Source organism: Cervus canadensis, chromosome 14 (genome assembly GCF_019320065.1).
Source record: "Cervus canadensis isolate Bull #8, Minnesota chromosome 14, ASM1932006v1, whole genome shotgun sequence".
Lineage (NCBI taxonomy): Eukaryota > Metazoa > Chordata > Mammalia > Artiodactyla > Cervidae > Cervus > Cervus canadensis.
The window spans coordinates 3950561-3969309 of record NC_057399.1 but is presented as its reverse complement, the minus strand read 5'-3'; the positions used below and the strand labels follow the sequence as shown (position 1 = coordinate 3969309).

General features: G+C 47.9%; 1 protein-coding gene across 2 annotated transcripts; it reads right to left on the bottom strand.

The window, feature by feature from the left end:
- Window positions 1-7890: 7890 nt before the first annotated feature.
- NEIL2 (nei like DNA glycosylase 2) lies at window positions 7891-17942 on the bottom strand. 2 transcript variants are annotated; one of them, XM_043487214.1, is made up of 5 exons: window positions 17795-17942; window positions 15450-15589; window positions 12955-13292; window positions 10620-10819; window positions 7891-8929 (listed from the first exon to the last, which is right to left on the bottom strand). In XM_043487214.1, exons 2-5 carry the CDS (start codon window positions 15585-15587, stop codon window positions 8616-8618), a joined length of 990 nt encoding a protein of 329 aa, XP_043343149.1. In that variant the 5' UTR covers window positions 15588-15589; window positions 17795-17942; the 3' UTR covers window positions 7891-8615. The 2 variants fall into 2 exon arrangements, with proteins under 2 accessions (XP_043343149.1, XP_043343150.1); XM_043487215.1 differs by having other exon boundaries at window positions 17747-17904.
- Between the last annotated feature and the right edge of the window lie 807 nt (window positions 17943-18749).

The window sequence follows — 18749 nt, the reverse complement described above, 5'->3', positions numbered from 1 at the left end:
GCCAATCGGCGGCGGCATGAGTCTGGCGTGAGGACCACATCCTAGAGGCTAAATGGAGGGTGAGAAAGGGGCGGGAGAGCGGGATTGGCGCTCGTAATAGAGGCGGGCCTTTGTTTTCCTCTGCTTGCCCAACGCGGATCTGAGGTGATGAACCCTCGCTTTGCGAAACCCCGAGGCGGAGCTCAAGGTGTTGGAGACCGGCACCAGCCTGGCTTCATCTTAAAGCCCAGCGGGTGGGAGTCCAATATGACTGTCAATAAGCCCTCCACATGTTCGTCCTGCCGACCAGATTCGCTCTTCCCGGACGCACTCGGCGCTGCCGCACCTCGCTGGGCGGGATCAGCCTGAGGCTGCCGAGCACACTTAAATTTAGTCCCAGAAAAAAATTTTAAGAATCTCTACACCGTATCCAAAGATGATATGGAAAGTGCTCTCACAAGCCCTAGAAGGTGCTTGCTATCCCAGCCCCGAAACCCCATATCTATTTTAACAGCAGTGATCCTTTTAAAATTTTAAGGCAGATCAGATCACTGCCTAAAAACCTGCAGTGTCTCTCCATTACACTCATAAAAGCCAAAGTTCCTATGAGAGTCTAAAAGCTGTATGTATGAGTAGCGCCCCATCCTCATTACCTCTCTCACCTTTATTTTCTATCCCTCCCTCCTGTTGTCTACAGTTCATTTTTCCTGCAGTATGTCCTCCCACTTCAGATATGCAGTTGGCTAACTCCTTCAAGTCTTTGCTAACTCATTTAGGCCCACACTGATCACCCTGTTTTACAGGGCAGCTTGCCCGATTCCTCCCCCACCACTGCTGATGCCCCATTCTGCTTTAGTTTTTCCCCCTGGACTCTTTAATCAATAGAAATTGATAAGAGGCCAGACCAGGAATTCAGGCAAGGCTTTACTGGGACACCAGGGGGAGAAAACAAGTAGTAGGTTCCCTAGTTCATTCTCTGTAGGGGGTCGAGCTTGTTCCTTAAATGGGGTGAGGGTAGGGGCAGATCGGTGGGTGGTGACTGGAAGGGGAGGGGGTGGCTTAGGTGGTTGGCTCACCCCGCTGATGGTGCTGTGTGCAAGGATCATTTAGTACCTGCTTTTGTTCCTGGCACCTCAGAAGTGCTAGTTGGGTTTTGGTCTTATTGTATCTTATTGTTCATGTGGAGCCCTGTACCAAGGTCACAGAATAAAAATCTCTGGAAATGACCAAACCCCATAGCAACTGTTGCCCTCAGCCTCCAGATCTAAACCAGCCAGTTCTCTGGCCCCACATTATGTAAAATGCCCACCCTACTCTCCACCCTATAGCATCCTAACCAATCACCTAATGCCACCATTCCAGTAGGAATTTTCTGTCTTGAGGCTATAAAAATTGGCTGCTAACCTGCAAAGGGTTTCGGTTCTCCCTTGAGCCAGCCCACCGTTCTAACAGCGTCTCCCACTCTAATAAACTTTATTCTCCTCTCATTCTGCCTCCTATCTGGAAATTCTTTTCCAACCCATGCATGGACCACAACAGTTCATAATTTGCCCAAACTGCCCAAACATGCAGTTATGTTTAGTCCCTTCTAGTCTCTCTGCATTCTGCTGCTTGGGGAGACATCTGTCCAGGTCTAAGCACTACAGTTAAGGGTCCAGGTCCCGGCCTATCTCAGTACTGATTACATTCTGATATATAATATATCATTTACTTATGTTTAGTATCTGTTTGTTCCTCCTCGCTAAACTGTAAGTTCAACGATGACAGACCTTTGTTTAGTTCACTAACATAGCCTCAAGTCTTACAGTGCAATTCTTTGATGTCCTCTGAACACTGCAAACTTAACATTGCCCCTAACTGGAATCTCTCGCCTGTTGAAACTCCTCCTTCTCCACTAACAGCCTCCAGGTTGCCTAATTACAAAATCCACAAGTCATCCCTAAGTCCTCCTTGCTCTCCCTACACCCAGTCATTCATCAAGTCTCTGGAGTCCAAGAAACACACATCCTTATCTTAATCTCTGCTCCATCAAAGTTCAAGCCCCATCTTCTCTCTCCAACTATTTTGAGGACAGTTTCCCATCTCTCTCTCTCCATCCAATCCCATGTGACAGTTTGGGTAATGTATCTAAAACATATATTTGATTATATTACTCTCTTGCCTACCATCTTTCATTTTATAAGGTATTATGATTTTAATTAGCTTAAGGTGAGACCTTGAGGGCTTTTAGACTTTGGTTCCATGAATTAGTCTGGCAACACAGAAAAACAAACTGAAGGGAGTTTTCACAGAGATCTCATGTATCCACGATTTAGTTTCGTCTTACCTGATGTTTGGTCCTGCTTGAAACTCCTGTCCTAAAGGAAATCAACCCTGAATATTCATTGGCAGGGCTGATGCTGAAGCTGAAGTTCCAATACGTTGGTCATCTGATGCAAAGAGCCAACTCATTAGAAAAGACCCTGATGCTGGGAAAGATTGAAGGCAGGAGGAACAGGGGATGACAGAGGATGAGATGGTTGGATGGCATCACCAACTCAATGGACATGAGTTTGAGCAAACTCTAGGAGATGGTGAAGGACAACAGGGAAGCCTGGTGTGCTGCAGCTCATGGGGTCACAGAGTCAGACACAAGAGCGACTGAACAAGAGTAACAAAAACTCCTGTCAACTTGTAACTTTATATCTCTACTTGCATACTGCTTTTCCTCAGAAAACACAAAGCTAAGAGTTTTAGCACTCCCTCACTTCCCTGTTACAAGGATCCTGTAGAAAACATTCCCTTCTTTCAATTTTAAATTCCACAAAGGAAATGTTTTCAAGATAAAATTGAGGATTCTGGCATAGAATAAAAATTCCCTCATCATTTGGCACCTAAATTCCCTTTGGATTTCAGCCTCCTATTAAGTCACTTGACTACTCTGAAACCTATTTTGAAGCTTCCTGGCCTCTCCTTTGTCTGTTCTTCAGATTTAACAAGCATCCATTGAACACCAACAACATGGCAGACACTGGGAATAATGACAAGGTGGATGAGGTTCTACCCCAAAGAGGGAGAGGCAGAAGTCCAGTCCAGAGTAAGAGACAGATGTGTCTGATGTGGTGATGTTGCTGTTCACTAGAGAGACACCTGGAGCCTCATCCAGCTCCCCCAGTCTGATCCAGGTGCCCACCCAGAAACTGAGTATGGACAAATGGACAATGGCCAGAGCAAATAAGATAAAAGAATTCTTACCCATAACCTCTGCACCAGTTGGCCTGGAATGGTCAGGACTTGATCAACTACTTCTCTATTTTTCGTCCCTGCTTCCAACTCAGGACCAACCACAGAGAGCCGAATATATTCCCCAAACCAGTCACATAAGACACCCCCACTTCTAGTTAGCTTGCTTCCAGCATCCCATTGCCAACCTCCTCCCATCAGAGCAAAATGGTGATTTCATTTGTTTGTTTGTTTGTTTGTTTGTTTTGGACTATAAAGCCTTCCCACTCCCTGCCTGCCTCTGAGTTTCAGCCACATGCCAGTGATGGAGGCTGAGGCCCTTGCTATAGCACGCTCTGAATAAAAAGCCTCATTTGCTTGTTCTTATTCCAGTGGACTTTTCTATTTCCACAGACCTCGTTACTTCAATCATGTTTACTGGTTACTCTCATCCTGAACTTTCTGTATGCTAAGTATCCTTTGTCTGACCCTTCACCTCACCTTGAACCCCTCAGGGTCAGGGACTGTGTCGAAACAGGGCAGCTGGCACAGTACTAGCCACATCACAAGTCTCCACTACTTTTTATTGAATACCAAGGCTTGAAATAAGAGACTGTACTGGAACTTTTACACCACGGATAGGCAGTCACTTGGCCCCCACCCTGAAACATAAAGCACTTTTTCGTAACCTACTAAAATGCTTCCAACACTCTTGTAACAAGCTGGCCTCCTACTAGTATTGAAGATTTCTTGTCTTGTTTATCATTGTATTTCCAGACCTAGCATTTAGGAGGCATTTACAAAATAATAACTGGGGACTCTCTATCCCTTCTCAGTGTCTATCCTGAGAGATTTGTACTTTCCTTCTCTTTAATAAATCCTATTCACTTGCTACCATGAGTTTCTGCGTGTTCATGATGTTCATTCTTCGGCTCTGTGAACAAGAACTCAGATTCTCATTTAATCTTTTGGGGGCTCATCTGGGATCCTTCAACACCTATGTACGATCTGAAAAGTCAAGCTGAGGCAATGGCTGATTCCACTCCTCCTTTTGGGACCACCTTATGGAACTGGGTATCAACTTCCACCTGGTGGAAACCCCTGGTCCTGAATGGAAGTCTTATTTTGCTCATATTGTTTTTTGGCCCTTGTATTCTAAATTGTCTCTCTCACTTTGTAATGTCTCACATTGAAGCTATCAAGCTTCAAATGGTTATGGAAATAGAGCCTAAGATGACATACCGAGGTTCACTAGATCATCCCAGTGGTGAAGATCTAACTGCCATCCTTCATGATGCCCCTACACAGCTTGGAGAAGCCAGATTGGTCATTGCCCCTTTCCCCATAATGGCATTTAGAGTCTCCATCTCTAGAGGTGGGGATTGAGGTAGAAATTGCTAGGCAGTCAGTGTAGGACTCTGAGACCTTGGTCTTGTTTTCAATAACCATCTCACCCCATTAGCCTAAAGCTATACCCTCTGTCCTGAGTTCTTGGAATGCGTCCTTTTGTTGTTGTTCAGTGGCTCAGTTGTGTCTGACTCTCTGTGACCCCATGGACTGCAGCACTCCAGGCTTCCCTGTCCTTCACCATCTCCCATAGTTTGTTCAAACTCATGTCTGTTGAGTTGGTGATGCCATCCAACCATCTTGTCCTCTGTCATTCCCTTCTCCGCCTGCCTTCAGGGTCTTTTTCAGAGTTGGTTCTTTGCATCAGGTGGCCAAAGTACTGGATCTTCAGCTTCAGCATCAGTCCTTCCAATAAATATTCAAGGTTGATTTCCTTTAGGATTGACTGGTTTGATCTCCTTGCTGTCCAAGAGACTCTCAAGAGTCTTCTCCAGCACCACAGTTCAAAGGCATCAATTCTTCGGAACTCGGCCTTTTTTATTGTCTAGCTCTCACTTCTGGACATGACTATTGGAAAGACCATAGCTTTGACTATATGGACCTCTGTAGTAATTTCTCTGCTTTTTAATATACTGTCTAGGGTTGTCATTGTTTTTCAATGTGTCTTTGGTCTGATAAATTATCAGCAATCAGATCCAGGGAAGCAACCAAAAATGTAATACTAATAAAGATATAAAACTGCTATAATCCCCACCTTTTGGGGGACTCTTTACCACCCTCAGTGTCCATGCTGAGAGCTTTGTACTTTCCTTCTCTTTAATAAATCCTATTTACTTGCCAAAAATTTTTTTTAAAAATTAAATAATTATTGAATGGCTAAGGTCACTGAGAAGAGACTCTTGAGAGTCCCTTGGACTGCAAGGAGATCCAACCAGTCAATCCTAAAGCAAATCTGTCCTAAATATTCATTGGAAGGACTGATGCTGAAGCTGAAACTCCCCATACTTTGGCCACCTGATATGAAGAACTGACTCACTGGAAAATACTGTGATGCTGGGAGAGATTGAAGGCAGGAGGAGAAGGGGACGACAGAGGATGAGATGGTTGGATGGCATCACTGACTCAATGGACATGAGTTTGAGCAAGCTCCAGGAGTTGGTGATGGACAGGGGAGGCCTGGCGTGCTGCAGTCCATGGGGTCACAGAGAGTCAGACACGACTGACTGAATTGAACTGAAGGCCACTGAAGCCTCACATTTAAATTCCAAGCTTTTTACAATGTCAAGCATCATGAAACTTCAGCTCTTAAGTAAATCTTTTCTCTAACTTCTGTGGAGTTCAAATATCTCACCTCTTACTTCTAAGTGAAACCTGGACTCCCCACCCCTCACCTGCAGCCTATCAAGCAAAGCCTTTCCTCCCATCCAACAGGCACACGGGCCACAGGAGTCATTCCCACTGTTCACCCCACCCTAGCCCTGCAGGTTCTGTAACACCATCTTCTCTCATCCTCATTCAGTCGGCCTCTACTGGCTCTTCCTTTCCTCCTCGCAGAACTAACCTCAGACTTTCGGCCAAGAACCTCCTGCCGGATGACTGATGATGATGGTGCCGGATGGAGGATGAATGATATCTCAGAGGGGGCATGGCAGCCATGTTTTCTGTGCTTCTGTTTCTTTCATGTTTCTGCTTCCCCTGTCACCTCCACGTGGAACCCAGTCCATGCAGTTCTGCTGCAGAACTGACAATGTAGTCATCAACCTTCACAACTAGGTGCTACTATTTTCCTCATTACAGATTCAAGTCAGAGAAATGATGTCAGTTCCTGAGAGGACAGAGTAGACTGAGGATTCTTCTCCCATGTTTTGCTCTATAAACTTTTATATGGCTTGAATTTTAACAACTTAAATGATAAAATAAGGAATCTCCTCTGCCCTCTTGTCTTTCTACCATTCATACCCTGACAACCTTCCACTGTGGGTTCATCCAGCATAGCTCTTCTTTTTGACCCTAAGCTACTGGAGACTGCTGGACAAGGTCGGGAAATGGAGCGACTACTCTGGTCTCCAGCATAGTTCTACGACCTTCCCTTGAGCTCTAACTTCCGCTCACAGCTGTTACAAAAGCTCCCTAACTCCTACTCTGTGCCTCAAAAGACCTCACCTCCAGCTGATTTTCTCTGTGTCTGTTTCTCTTTTCCTACTCCAGCCCAGGCTTCTCTACATGCTGGCATTGGTATTTCTCTTCCTCCCGTTTTCCCCCTCACCCGATCATACACACATCCTCACATCACTTATGTCTGTGACCGTCTTTCTCATTCCCTTCAAGGACCACCTTCTTGAAGAGTGGGGCTCCCTCACGGCTCACTGGGCTCCCACCCAGTCCTCCGCCCCTACAGACTGGCTGCCATTCTGCACAACTGGCTCTTGAAGGTCATGACCTCAAACTTGCCCTACTGTCAAATTCAGAGGCCTCTCCTCTAGCGTGTGCACCACTGGCTGCCCCCACAGTTCTCTCCTCCTGTTCCATCTGATCTCCAGCTGGCTTCTGTCATCTCTTGCATCTTATGCAAAAGATCTTAAGGCTCTCCTGTGACCTCCATCCTTCTCATGCTGCACAAGTACCCTTGTTAACCTTCTCAAACTGACCCTCAGCTCTAAGGAAAGCTCCCAAATCCATGTCTGCAAGCCTGCACTAGCAGCGAGCTTCCTGGCTGTTGTCCCCCTGCTTAGGTACAAGTACCCCAAGCTCAGTGCACAAGGTCTGTCTCCTCATGGAACCTGCTCAGTTCCCCCGACTTTCTATCTCAAGGGCAAGGTGGGGGTGGCTTCCTCTAGCTCTCAGCTGCCAGGCCTGAGCCATCCTCAGCCCGTCCCCAGCCTTGTTTCCATGTCCAGTCAGCTGACATCCATCACCATGGTGACCCTCCCATCTCTCCTCCTTTCCACTTCCACTGCTGTTTCTAGTTCTGTGGCTTCTTTTCTCAACAACTGCCAACAGCATTTTCCCTTTTCTATTAATCTCACTGAGTGTCTACTCACATGCAGGCTGTGATGTCTGCCCAGCCCAGCCCTTCTTGTACTCCAGCCCCTCACAGACACTGACTTATAGCAAATGGCCTGTGTGGGTACCACCTTGGCCCCCAGCCAATGCCTGCCATCAGGTGGCTTTCCCCACCCCACCGTGGGCAACTCAACGACTTCAGAAAGACAAGAGTGAAGAGTGCATGGCTGCCCTCCTCCCAGCCCCGCTCCTTGTAAGTAGACCCATCTGACCAACTCAACACGTCTCACACGGTGCATTCACAAAGAGCTCAGTTACGTACGGTGAAAGAATCTTTCCTGCCAAATAAAGATGACAACACAAAGTAACAAACAGCTTTATTTTCATGCCCTGGTTTCTTCGAGGTTTCACTAACAACTTTGATCCCTGTACTGGTGAGCATGTCAACAGTCACAAATACATCACCTTGAGGAGGAAACAAGTAGGTTTGTTTTGTTTTTTTCTATAACCCACTGGACACACCAGGAAGGTGGCCAGCTCCCTGATCCTGTCTCTCACCTCCTGGGGTCTCTGTCCCACAGAAAGGGTCCAATCGGGAGGCTAAATTCGAGCACTACTCTCCTGTTACTTCCTCCTCAGCCCTGGATCCCTCTTGGGGGAAAAAGGAAGATAATAATTCCCTTTTCCTGGTTCTCAAATGGAGGATCTTAACTCCAGCCAGTGTTTCAAAACCAAAACCAAACCAAATACAACATCTGCAAAGCAGTGCTGGGCCGGGCTGTCTCCCATTTTCTCTGCCACACTGTCATTTTGTGAGGTCTCCCCTAAAATGCCATTGTGACTTGTCTCATTTTTCACAATGGGGATCAAATAGAAAGAATTAACCAAAACCAGCAGAGAACAAAATCAAACTCCGTGAAAACTGCCTTAGACTGAACTCCAGTGAGATGGACATCAACAGTACTCGCATCCCAACCACCCAATTCCTGTGCCCAGTCCCAACCTCTGCCCACAACTCTGTCTGCAGTGCTCAGGCATCACAGTCCCTTCAGGGCAAAGCTCCATGCAGAAGGAGGCTGGACGCTCTAGGAGGGCTGCACCTGCTTGGGCTCACCCGCTGACAGCCTTGGCTGGCACTGGGGGCACCACCACGTGAGCCTCTGGAAGCCCCCAGGGGGCCCCAGGGCCTCTCTCACCACCGGGTGCCCAGCAGGGCACTGCTCCTTCTGGTAGATCTGCGTGTGCTGCCGTGTGCCTTGGAATTTGCCCAGCAGCCAGTCCGCACTGAAGGCCTCCACGTGGTCCACCAGGGCCTCAAGGCGCGGAAGACCCAGCAGGGAGCCTGGAGAAAGCGGGTGGATCCCGGCTCTGAACAGGACCTCGTTCTTGATGATGTTCCCTAGAAGAAGGTGGGGAGGGGACGAAGGAAGGCAAAAGTCCATAACAATAGCTGGCCACAAAATTAATATAACAGAGCAAAGCTAGCGCAGGGAGCACCTCAGGAGCAACCATGCGTCCTTGGGAATCTCAAGGGAGTCACTGCACTGAGTCGGTCACCCCATCTGCGAAGGATTTGCTAACACTTACCTGTCCAGTGGATTACAGTCCATAGAGTTGCAGAGTTGGACACAACTGAGGCGACTTAGCATGCACACACCCCAGAGGTGGTTGTAAAGATGAAATGACATACAACTCACACGTGGCCCATGTAATAGCAAAGAGATTAACAAAAGGGGCTTGAATCTGAGTGCCTGGCTGTGAATCCTGGCCCAACCAGACCCAGCTACTTGACCCTAGTGAGTTTCCTGCCATCCTTCAGCTTCTGTCTCCTTCTCTCTAAAATGGGGGTGGGTTACGTGGTTTTCGTGGGGAGTAAATGAGAATTCTCACACATACATACAAATGTTGAGCACTATGCTGGTATGTGGAGAGTAATAACAAATACTAGCTGCTATTATTATTTAAAATGTCAAGCTTAATGCCTGAAATATAGAAAGTGTTCAGAAGGTGTTATTTTTTGCATTTTAATTTTTTAAAATATTTACTTATTTTTAATTGATTGCTTTACAATACTGGCTTGATGAGAAGGTGTTATTTTATTATTTTTCTACTCCTGTCTCATTTGCTGTGAAGTCAACCTTGACCTCTCCTTTCAGAATCAGTAAGTTTCTTCAAAATGTCCCAACAGTGCATTTTCTTTAACCTCCACTAGGCATTTATCACAGTCTATCTTAAGTTCCAGGAAGTTGAGTCCAAGTCTGCTGGGTTATTAACACTCTCCTCCAGGAGAGAAAGTGGGTTTGGTGGCAGGCAGGCCTTTAGTATGTGTGGAGCGATGGATGGGTGAAAAAGACTGCTCTTTCCAATCACTTCAGACAAAATTTCTCTCTAATTCACTGGTGGACTACCTGATTCGTATCTCAGCTGTGCCCTTAGAGCAAAGGGTCTTTTGCTTCAATTTTTTCATCTGAATGAAGGAAAAACTGGTAAGTGGCCATCCTGCAGAAGAACAGTAAGGATGGAGCCGTGTGCCTGGCAAGGTGGAGTCAGTCACCTGAAAAAGTCAGCTGTTATGATTACTGTCCGTAATAGCAGCTAGTTATAGAGCATTTCTCTTGCTAATTTACCCCAAAGGCTGCTCCTAGAAGCCTGTGCTCCTCTGGGTGCAGGATCTGCCATGATCCTACTATATACTACAATTAAAAAAAAAAAGGATGGAGGGATGTGACCCCTGCTCTCTAGATGGTCACGCTCCAGGAGGCTGTCAGGCCAACTATGACTAACAATATAATCAGGGTAGGAGAGAGGTCAGAAATGCCTGATCAACTCCCTCATTTTAAAAACAGGAAAGGGACTTTCTGTGGTGGTCCAGTGGTTAAGACACTGCGCTTCCAATGCAGGGGGCATGGTTTGTCTTTAATCCCTGGTCGGAGAACTAAGACCCCACATGCCACAAGGCAAAAAAAAAAAAGAGGGAAGTAGAGCCCAGGAGCCCTGACACCTGTGGTGGGTCCCAGTGTCCCACCTCCCAGACAAGGGACTTTCTCACTAGGTCCGTCACGGGGACCACCCTCTGCCATCAGCCATACCTAAGCCTGAGAAGTATCGCTGGTCCAACAGTGTATAGCAGACGGGCTGCTCCCGGCCCAGAGCCTCCAGGGCCTGTCCTCGGTGAAACTTTTCCGACAAGATGTCAGAGGCAGGACTGAACACAGGGGAAGAGATGCGCCATGTCATCTGACAGTTATAGAAGGCCAGGAAGCCGCTCCCGCTGAAATGTAGGACCAGCCTGGGAAGAGAGGAGAGGCCACAGTCCTCAGGGTTATGCCACCGGCATCTGGTCCTACGTGTACACACGGCTCCCACTCCACGCAGGACAAACCTGGAGAAGCTCAGGTCCCAGAGGACAAAAGGGACGGCTCTGCCAGAACTGTCAAACTCTCACCACCAAATGGATTAATTAAAAGAAAACATATATACTCTCCTTTTTCCTGATCACAACAATACATAGAAGACAACTTGGGACGTACAGAAGAGTCTCAAGTTCAGGAGGTGTGGCTACAGCACAAAGCAGGGTTTGTTAGGAAGGAGGGCAGAGAGCCGATGCTAAGGAGACAACTCTCCCATCCTGGGCAAGATCACACTCGCTCCCCTGGGCTTCCTAAACTGCAGACACAGAGGAGAAACCTCCATGAACCCCGATAAGTGACAGGGGGTCACTCTGTGAGGGGAGAGAGGCTGCAGCTGGACTCCAAGACTCACGCACCTTATGTGGAAGTTAAGGGGCAATTTGAGAGGAACAGGACTCAGAAAAACACCTCTGCATGGCATCTGAGGTGACTACTCAAGGAAAAATACATCCCAAATGGGAATGAAAGCAGCAGGATCTCAAGGTGGAGGGAGATGGAAAGGATGAATGAAGAGGTCAGCACAGGACCCTGTGACTCCACTGTGCGATCTGAGGTCTACAGTCATGGCAGAGCTCCTGAGAATGTAAACCAAGTATGAGGGAAGCAGGCTCCTAACAAAGGACACCCTTCATATGTTTTTAATACCACTTAATTTAATTATACATAACTAACAATTTAGTTAATTAGCAATCTGGAACTAAAATTCTAAACTAGCTCAGCAGACACAGAAGATGGGGTAGAAGTGACAGAAAAGTATAGAAGTAGAAATACTAATATTTTAAAAGTCTCAACTTGGAGGGAGGGTGGCAAGAGAGTGAGTGAAACACCAGTATTAATAATACAGGAGAAGATTATTAATTTAATGCTATCAAAAAATTGATAGTTATTAACCTGGGGGGGGGACAGATATCATTTAAAGATAAGATTATTACCAACAGGATGAAGATGAATAGCAGTACTTCCAAATTAACAGGGGTTTAAAAAAAAAAGGAAGAAAAGAAACGTGATAAATCCTGATAAATCCAACAGAAGAAAATAAGTGACAGTAAGACTCCAAATGAAAGAAAATCCAAATAGCCTAGTTACCCAATTTCAAAACAAGGAGCTTCAGTTTGAGTTTAAAGAGATACAGAAGCCTGCTATTCACTGTTGATAACAAACATACCTAAAATAAGTGAAAAAAAAAAAAAATGAACCTATAACCAAGTGGAAAAAAGTCCAGAAAGTGAGCCAACCAAACATGGAACAGCACTGTTAATATCAAGAGAAACAGAATTAGGTCTAAAGGCAGACAGAGGGCACAGGATTATTTAATAATGTAGCTGCAACGAAACTGTGAGTCAGGGACCCTGATGCCCGCGACCCAGGGCAGCAAAACAAAGCCCCTAAAGTGCTTAGAGAGACAGAGAGAAACTATAAAAACACAACTACTGTGGGGGATTTCAATGCTCCTCTTCCCGAGTTTGGCATATTAAATAAACAAAAAATAAGCAAGAATGGAGAAAATCTGAGCGATCAAAACAACTACCTGTTCTTAACATTTACAGAGTGTTTTACTTTTTTCGGTTGGTTGGTTTTCATCAGAATGTTTTACTTTTAATGAACATTTTATCTTCATTTATGCATATAAAATGTAAGCAAAGATCAATTATGTTTTTGGCTGCAAACTTTGATGCCAAAAGTAGAAAATGTACAGGCTGTTGTCCTGATCATAATCCAATTAAAAACTTAATGACCCCAAACACTCAAAGAAAGTAGATATAACTCGGGCCACGTTCGTTGGGGAAATTATCCCCACTCTCCAAGCTGTCAGGTGGTTCCCGCCCCTCTCCCGGGAACCACAGTTTCCCTGCCATCACGGTGGCCAGGGTAGTGGGTTCTCTCTCCTAGAAGTGGGCTGCCAGAGCGCAGGTGGAGACCACCAAGCATGCCTGCAGAGTCTGGCCCAGGCAAACCCCTAGACCTGCACAGCCGCAGAGAGTCACAGCCCATGGCCTACTCGATCATGCCTCACCTGGGAATAGGGTCCCTCCAGTCACCCCTCTTGTTTGCCTTCTTTGCTCTGGAGAACTCGTTCACCAAAATGCTGCCAAACAAACCAAAGCGGACCTGCAGCCACCTCTCAGCCCCTCCTGCAGGACTGTCTTCTCCCAAACACTGCAGACCATCGTCTCCACTGGGAACAGCACTCTCTCCTCCAGGGGACCGGGAGGACTGGTCAGAGGCTTCCTGGTGGTGCCTGGCCTTGTCCTTCTGCTCTCCTTTTTGTAGAGGCTCTGACAGTGGGGAATTGCCCAGGGACACAGTTTCTTCATCTGGATCAAATCTAAGGAATAATTTCTTTCCATGGACCTAGAAAAAGATGAACATGATCTAAGGCTTGGTATAGAATTACTTATGTCTTCCCAAAATTCATATGTTGAAATCTACCCTCAATATGATGGTGTCTGGAGGCGGAGCCTTCAGGAGGTAATCAGGTCGTGGGGATGGAGCCCTCATACATGGAATTAGTGCCCTTATAAAAGAGACTGCAGAGGGCTCCCCCACCCTTCCTCCATATGAGGACACAGCAAGAAGACAGTGGTCTACAAACCAGGAAGTTGGTCCTCACTAGACACTGAATCAGCTGGCACCTTGACCTTGGACTTCCCATGCTCCAGATTGTGAGAAATTTCTGTTGCTTATAAGTCAACTAGTGTGAGGTATTCTGCTACTGCAGTCCACAAAGACTGAGCCTTTTAGACCCAGAAAGGGGAAGACTGGCAGAGGTGCATCCAGCCATTTATCCTAATATAAATGTCTCCCCTCCTGCCTCTTCTATGATGCTTTCCCAACTTGAGTATTCGGGACTTGCCTTTTGCTTTTTGCTCCAGTCATATGAGCACTTAGTATACAGTTTTCAAAATGATTAGAAGCAAGTGGAACAATCATATCAGCAGTGAAAGAGATGCACGCTGGATGCAGGGCCACTCTAGAATGCCCAAGAGGAATGGCTTCCAATTTTTTCATGGATTAGCCAGCCTTCTGAGTCTGTTATAGAAAAATTACTTTCTACAAGCCAGCTCTGTGACAGCAGGTGCTAAAATGCAGGCCTCTGGGATCCAGAGACAAAGGGACATCAATCCTGTGTCCTGCAAACTTTGCAGGACAATGTGGACAAAGAGGACAGGTGCCCTCGTGCAGACGTGGAGGTCAGAGGGCGTGGGCTCCAGTCTCTGCCCCTTGCCAGCCTATGTCAGCTTGGGCCAACCACTCTCCCTTCCCTGAGCCCCTCCTTCAAATGCAGAAAACACATGTGAAGGTCCAGCAGACCTCTCACAGACATCTTTCAGTTCTAACTGAGGTTTTATAGCCTGGGATGTATGTGTGAGACAGAGAGAGAGAAAGGAAAGAGAGACAGAAGGGCACGGCGGAAGACAAAGAACTAGTATTTACTGAGTGCCTATTATGTGCCAGGTATAAAGTCTACTTAATTCAATTTTAACTGCTAGGTGGTTTACCCCATTTTACAACTCAAGCAGACACTAGAGCTGACAGCTTGAGTAACTTGCTCAGGAGCACACAGCTAAGCAGCAGCAGAGCTCGTTAGTTTCTCGACCACCAATTACCATAAGTCTCCTAAGCACCAGACACTCAAGTTAAGTGCCAGGAATACAATAATGCTGAGGTCACAGCCCCTGTCCTGTTTGTCTCCTCCAATCAAAAGGCAGGACAAATTCAGGAATGAGGGGCCAACAGGAGGACAGATAAGGTGCCCTGGAAGCACAGCCCGGTCACTCCCCCAGCCCAGTACAGGCAGAACAGGCTTCTCAAAGGATGTGATGGCAAGGCTGAATCCAAAGGAGACTAGGAATTATCATGGTAACATGAAGGTACAGCAATGGGGGTGGAGAAGGGAGAAAAAGGAAGATCAGCATGTCAAACCATGAGCAAGAAGGGCTGTGAGAGGAGCTCCAAATAGTTCAACATGACTGGGGAGAGATCCAGGGCAGGGTGAGCTGCAGGCCAGAGGGGGAGGCATGAATCAGACTGGCAAGCGGCCATGTGAGCCCTTTAGGGAATACTGACTGACGTTCAGGGCAAAGATGAGCCAGGCTGAAACCCAGAACAAAAGGCTATGCTCAATTTTCCACCAATGAAAAAGTAAATTAAAAAAAAATTTTAAAGACAATGCTCTTTCCTCACCTCCTTGCTGGCCCCAGAGAATTAAATACTGTTCCCAACCAAAGGTACACAATGGACGCAGCTAGAGTCACCAGAATCACTTCAGACCCTGAATGTGAATATCCAGCTCATGCACAGTTCCACGGGCCACTGTGCCGCTGACCTGAGGCTGAGAAACGTCAGAGGAGGAGTTGCATGGATTCTCAGCGTGGCTACCCTCAGGGACAAGGGGCTAACAGCAGGGAAAGTCTTGAGAGAAACCAAGGGGAGGGGCAGGCTGTGTTGATGGAGCTGGCCCACTGGGGTGAGGTGTGGGACGAACCTGCTAGAAGTCGCTGAACTCACCTGGGTGTCCTGCAGCCAGAGGGACTGGAAGCTCGTGGGGTTTAGCTTCTTGCTGCTGCCTCCTGTCTTGACCACCTGCTGCCCCACAAAGGGGGAGACCAGATGGTGAAACTTCCTCACGGATGGCCCCTCTGGCATCCCTGCAGGCAGAAATGGGGAAAGAGACTGCTGACTTAGCTGGTTTCTCCAGCATTTCTGGTGGGTTCCAAACTTTCAAGTAGCCACTGTTTTTGCCATCAACTTTAAGAGCACATACAGCCAAAAAGGGAATGTGGTTGGGGAGGGAGGTGGTCAGTTCAAAGAGAAACCCCAGGAATTCCCTGGTGGTGCAGTGGATCAGAATCCCCCTGCCAATGCAGGGGACATGGGTTCGATCCCTGGTCTGGGAGGATCCCATATGCCACGAAGCAACTAATCTTGTGAATCACAACTACTGAGCCCGAGTGTTGCAACTACTAATGTATGAGTGCCTAGAGCCTGTGCTCTGTAACAAGAGAAGCCCCGGCTCACTGCAAACAGAGAAAGCCCATGCAGAGCAAGGACCCAGCACAGCCAAAAAAATAATAAAAATAAATTAAATGTCCCCCAAAATTTTTAAAAAAGAAAGTCCAGCTGCAGCAGGGTGTAAGCCAGTTTCCCAAGGATGGTTGCCTCATCCAGACCCTCACCTTTCCCCAAGCAGCACCAACAACATGCCAGGGGCACCACACCACAAGCGCCCTCCGCTGTGACCCTGCAGCCTGAACAGAAGCCAGCCCTTGTTAACTTTTTTCCTGGACTGCAGCCCTAACTCATCTCCATGCTTTCTCTGTCGTCCTCCGTCTGCCTTCCCAAATCATCCCAGCCCACTGCTGGTACTTATCTCCCCTCTTTCAGTGGAGAGACGATTGGGACAGAGAAAGCTGGAAGGGACATAGATGCCGATTTAGCCTGCCAGGACCATCCTGTTAGCAGGAGCATTCTGTAAGCAACAACCACGCAGAACTCAGGACCATGACAAGTCACGGGGTCATGTCAGGTCAGATCAGGGAGAGACCACATCCAGCTTAACTAGAGAAAATTACCCCTGATAACTGAGAAACTGCTAGGGTTTCATTTTAACCCTGATGTAGGTCACCTGGGACCCCCATCTCTTCCTGCCCCAAATCATCGCAGTCCACTGGGGTCCTGTGTGGGGGGAATTCACATGTTTGAGTCTTAAGTGCTCAGCACCCCAGCTTCTAAGACACTGAAGGCATTCACCCCCCACGCTTATACTTCTTATCCACCGATTTCCTCAACTGCAGAAACCTGCAAATGATGACGAAAACCCAAGGAACTAAGCAGCTTCCTGGCATGGTGGTAGCTACTGCATTTCAGTAATCCTGAAAAGAATTTAAAAATCTCAGAAATGGAGGTGTCTCTTACAATCCATGTTTTCTCACTGTTTAATTAGCACCACATTCCATAACATTAATGTGTATTTTTACTTTGATGGTGCTTTAGACTCACTAAAATGTAGTGTGGTTGCCCCTAATCAGACCTTCAAGACACTCGACAGAGTATCCTGACAAAACTGCCCGACTGCAGGGAGACCGGCCGCCGCAGTTAAGTCGACCTGAACTTCTGCCAGCTCTGCGCCCTGGTCCTCTCCCACGGAGGAAGCTTCTGGAAAAGCTTCCGTCTGAAATGCACCTGATCCTTAAGCTCTTTCGACACAAGGGCATGTGTTTTTTAGGTTTACTTATGGAGATGGAAAGCTTGGCCGCGAGCTGCCTCAGTTACAGCCTTAAGAGGCTAGAAGCCCAAGGGACGCCGGTTCCAAGGGGACACCCCGCCCACCCTCGAGCCCCTCCCCCGAACGGCGAACCGCGCGACGCTGGTTAAGGGGCTGGCTAGCGGACCACAAAGAAAAGAGGAGAGGAGGGGGCGGCGCCGGCGTCCCCTTTCCTCTGCAGACCGACCCTCCTTCCCCACCCCTCCCCCACTCCCCAGAAGTCTAAAATGGCTGCTTTTCCCAACGCCTCCTCCGGGTGATGTGCGGGAGAGGCGGAGGGTGCAGAGAAGGGGCAGACGGTCACTGCAGGAGCCTGGGGGGTTGGGCGGGGCGGTAGGCTGTGGGTTAAAAAGTGGTAAACAGCCGAAAAGAAAGAAAAATTGGACCCGGGTACAGGTTTTCATGAGGGATGCTTCTAAAATGTTCGGTAACGGAGTGTTCACGCGGCTCACAGGTGATGAGAGTAAAGCTGGGAAAGCCCTGCATTTCCAACTGGGCGTGGGGGGGCGCTACCGACGAGGACGCGACTTCCAGCCCTCACCCGCGCAGGGCGTGCGACGCCGCCGGTGGGGCTCGCGGCTGGACTCACCGGCTCTGGGCCCGTAGAACCCGGGACCCCAAAGGCCCGCACGCAGCCTCGAGGAGAGGCAGAGGCGAGGTGAGCGACGCGGCCGCGTAGTGCGACGCCCTGGTGAGCGTAGGAGGCGGGGCGGGGACCGCGGACGCGGACGCGTAGGGCGAAGCTCCGCCCTCGGGGTGGGGTCGCTCGGGGCTCCGCCCCCTGGCGAGCGTAAGAGGCGGGGCTCCGGACTCCTCGGTTCAAACAGGTGCAGTGAAAGAGCTGGGGGTCCTGAACCACGTCGTGGAGGTTTCATGTGTCTCCAGGGGAACTTGGAGGGCGGAGAGTGAGGCTCCGGGCGGGGGTCTCTTCCAGTTGTCCCCTTCTTTGGACTTGTGACTGTTGATAGTGAGCCATATTCCCCAGTGGACCTTCTCTCATCGTGTCTCAATTGGAGAATTTGGAACCAAGGATTCTCTCCAGCTTCTGAAAAGAAGTTGAAAGACTTCATCTTGGAGTGGGACTTAGACCCAGGTTGTGCGGGGTTTCCAGCTCCTAGGTTTCTACTCTTTGGGAGTTGCGGGGGTGGGCTATAATAAATGTTCAGATTCTGGAGACAGATTTGAATCCTGGTTCTGCCTGTACTAGTTCTGTTACTAAGCAAGCTATTTAAAATCCTTGGGCTGAGGAATTCCAAGGCTGGCCGTCCAGTGGTTAGGACTTCATCTTCCAACTTATGGGGTGCAGGTTCGATCCCTGCTCAGGGAGCTAAGATCCCATATGTCTCGCGGCCAAAAGCCGTAACAAAACAGAAACAATATATTGTCATTCAATTAAGAGTTTTTATTTATTTTTTTTTTTGTAAATAAGTTTATTGGTATCATTTTTTAGATTCCACATATAAATCATATTTGTCTTTCTCTGTTTGACTTACTTGCTGCTGCTAAGTCACTTCAATCGTGTCCGACTCTGTGCGGCCCCATAA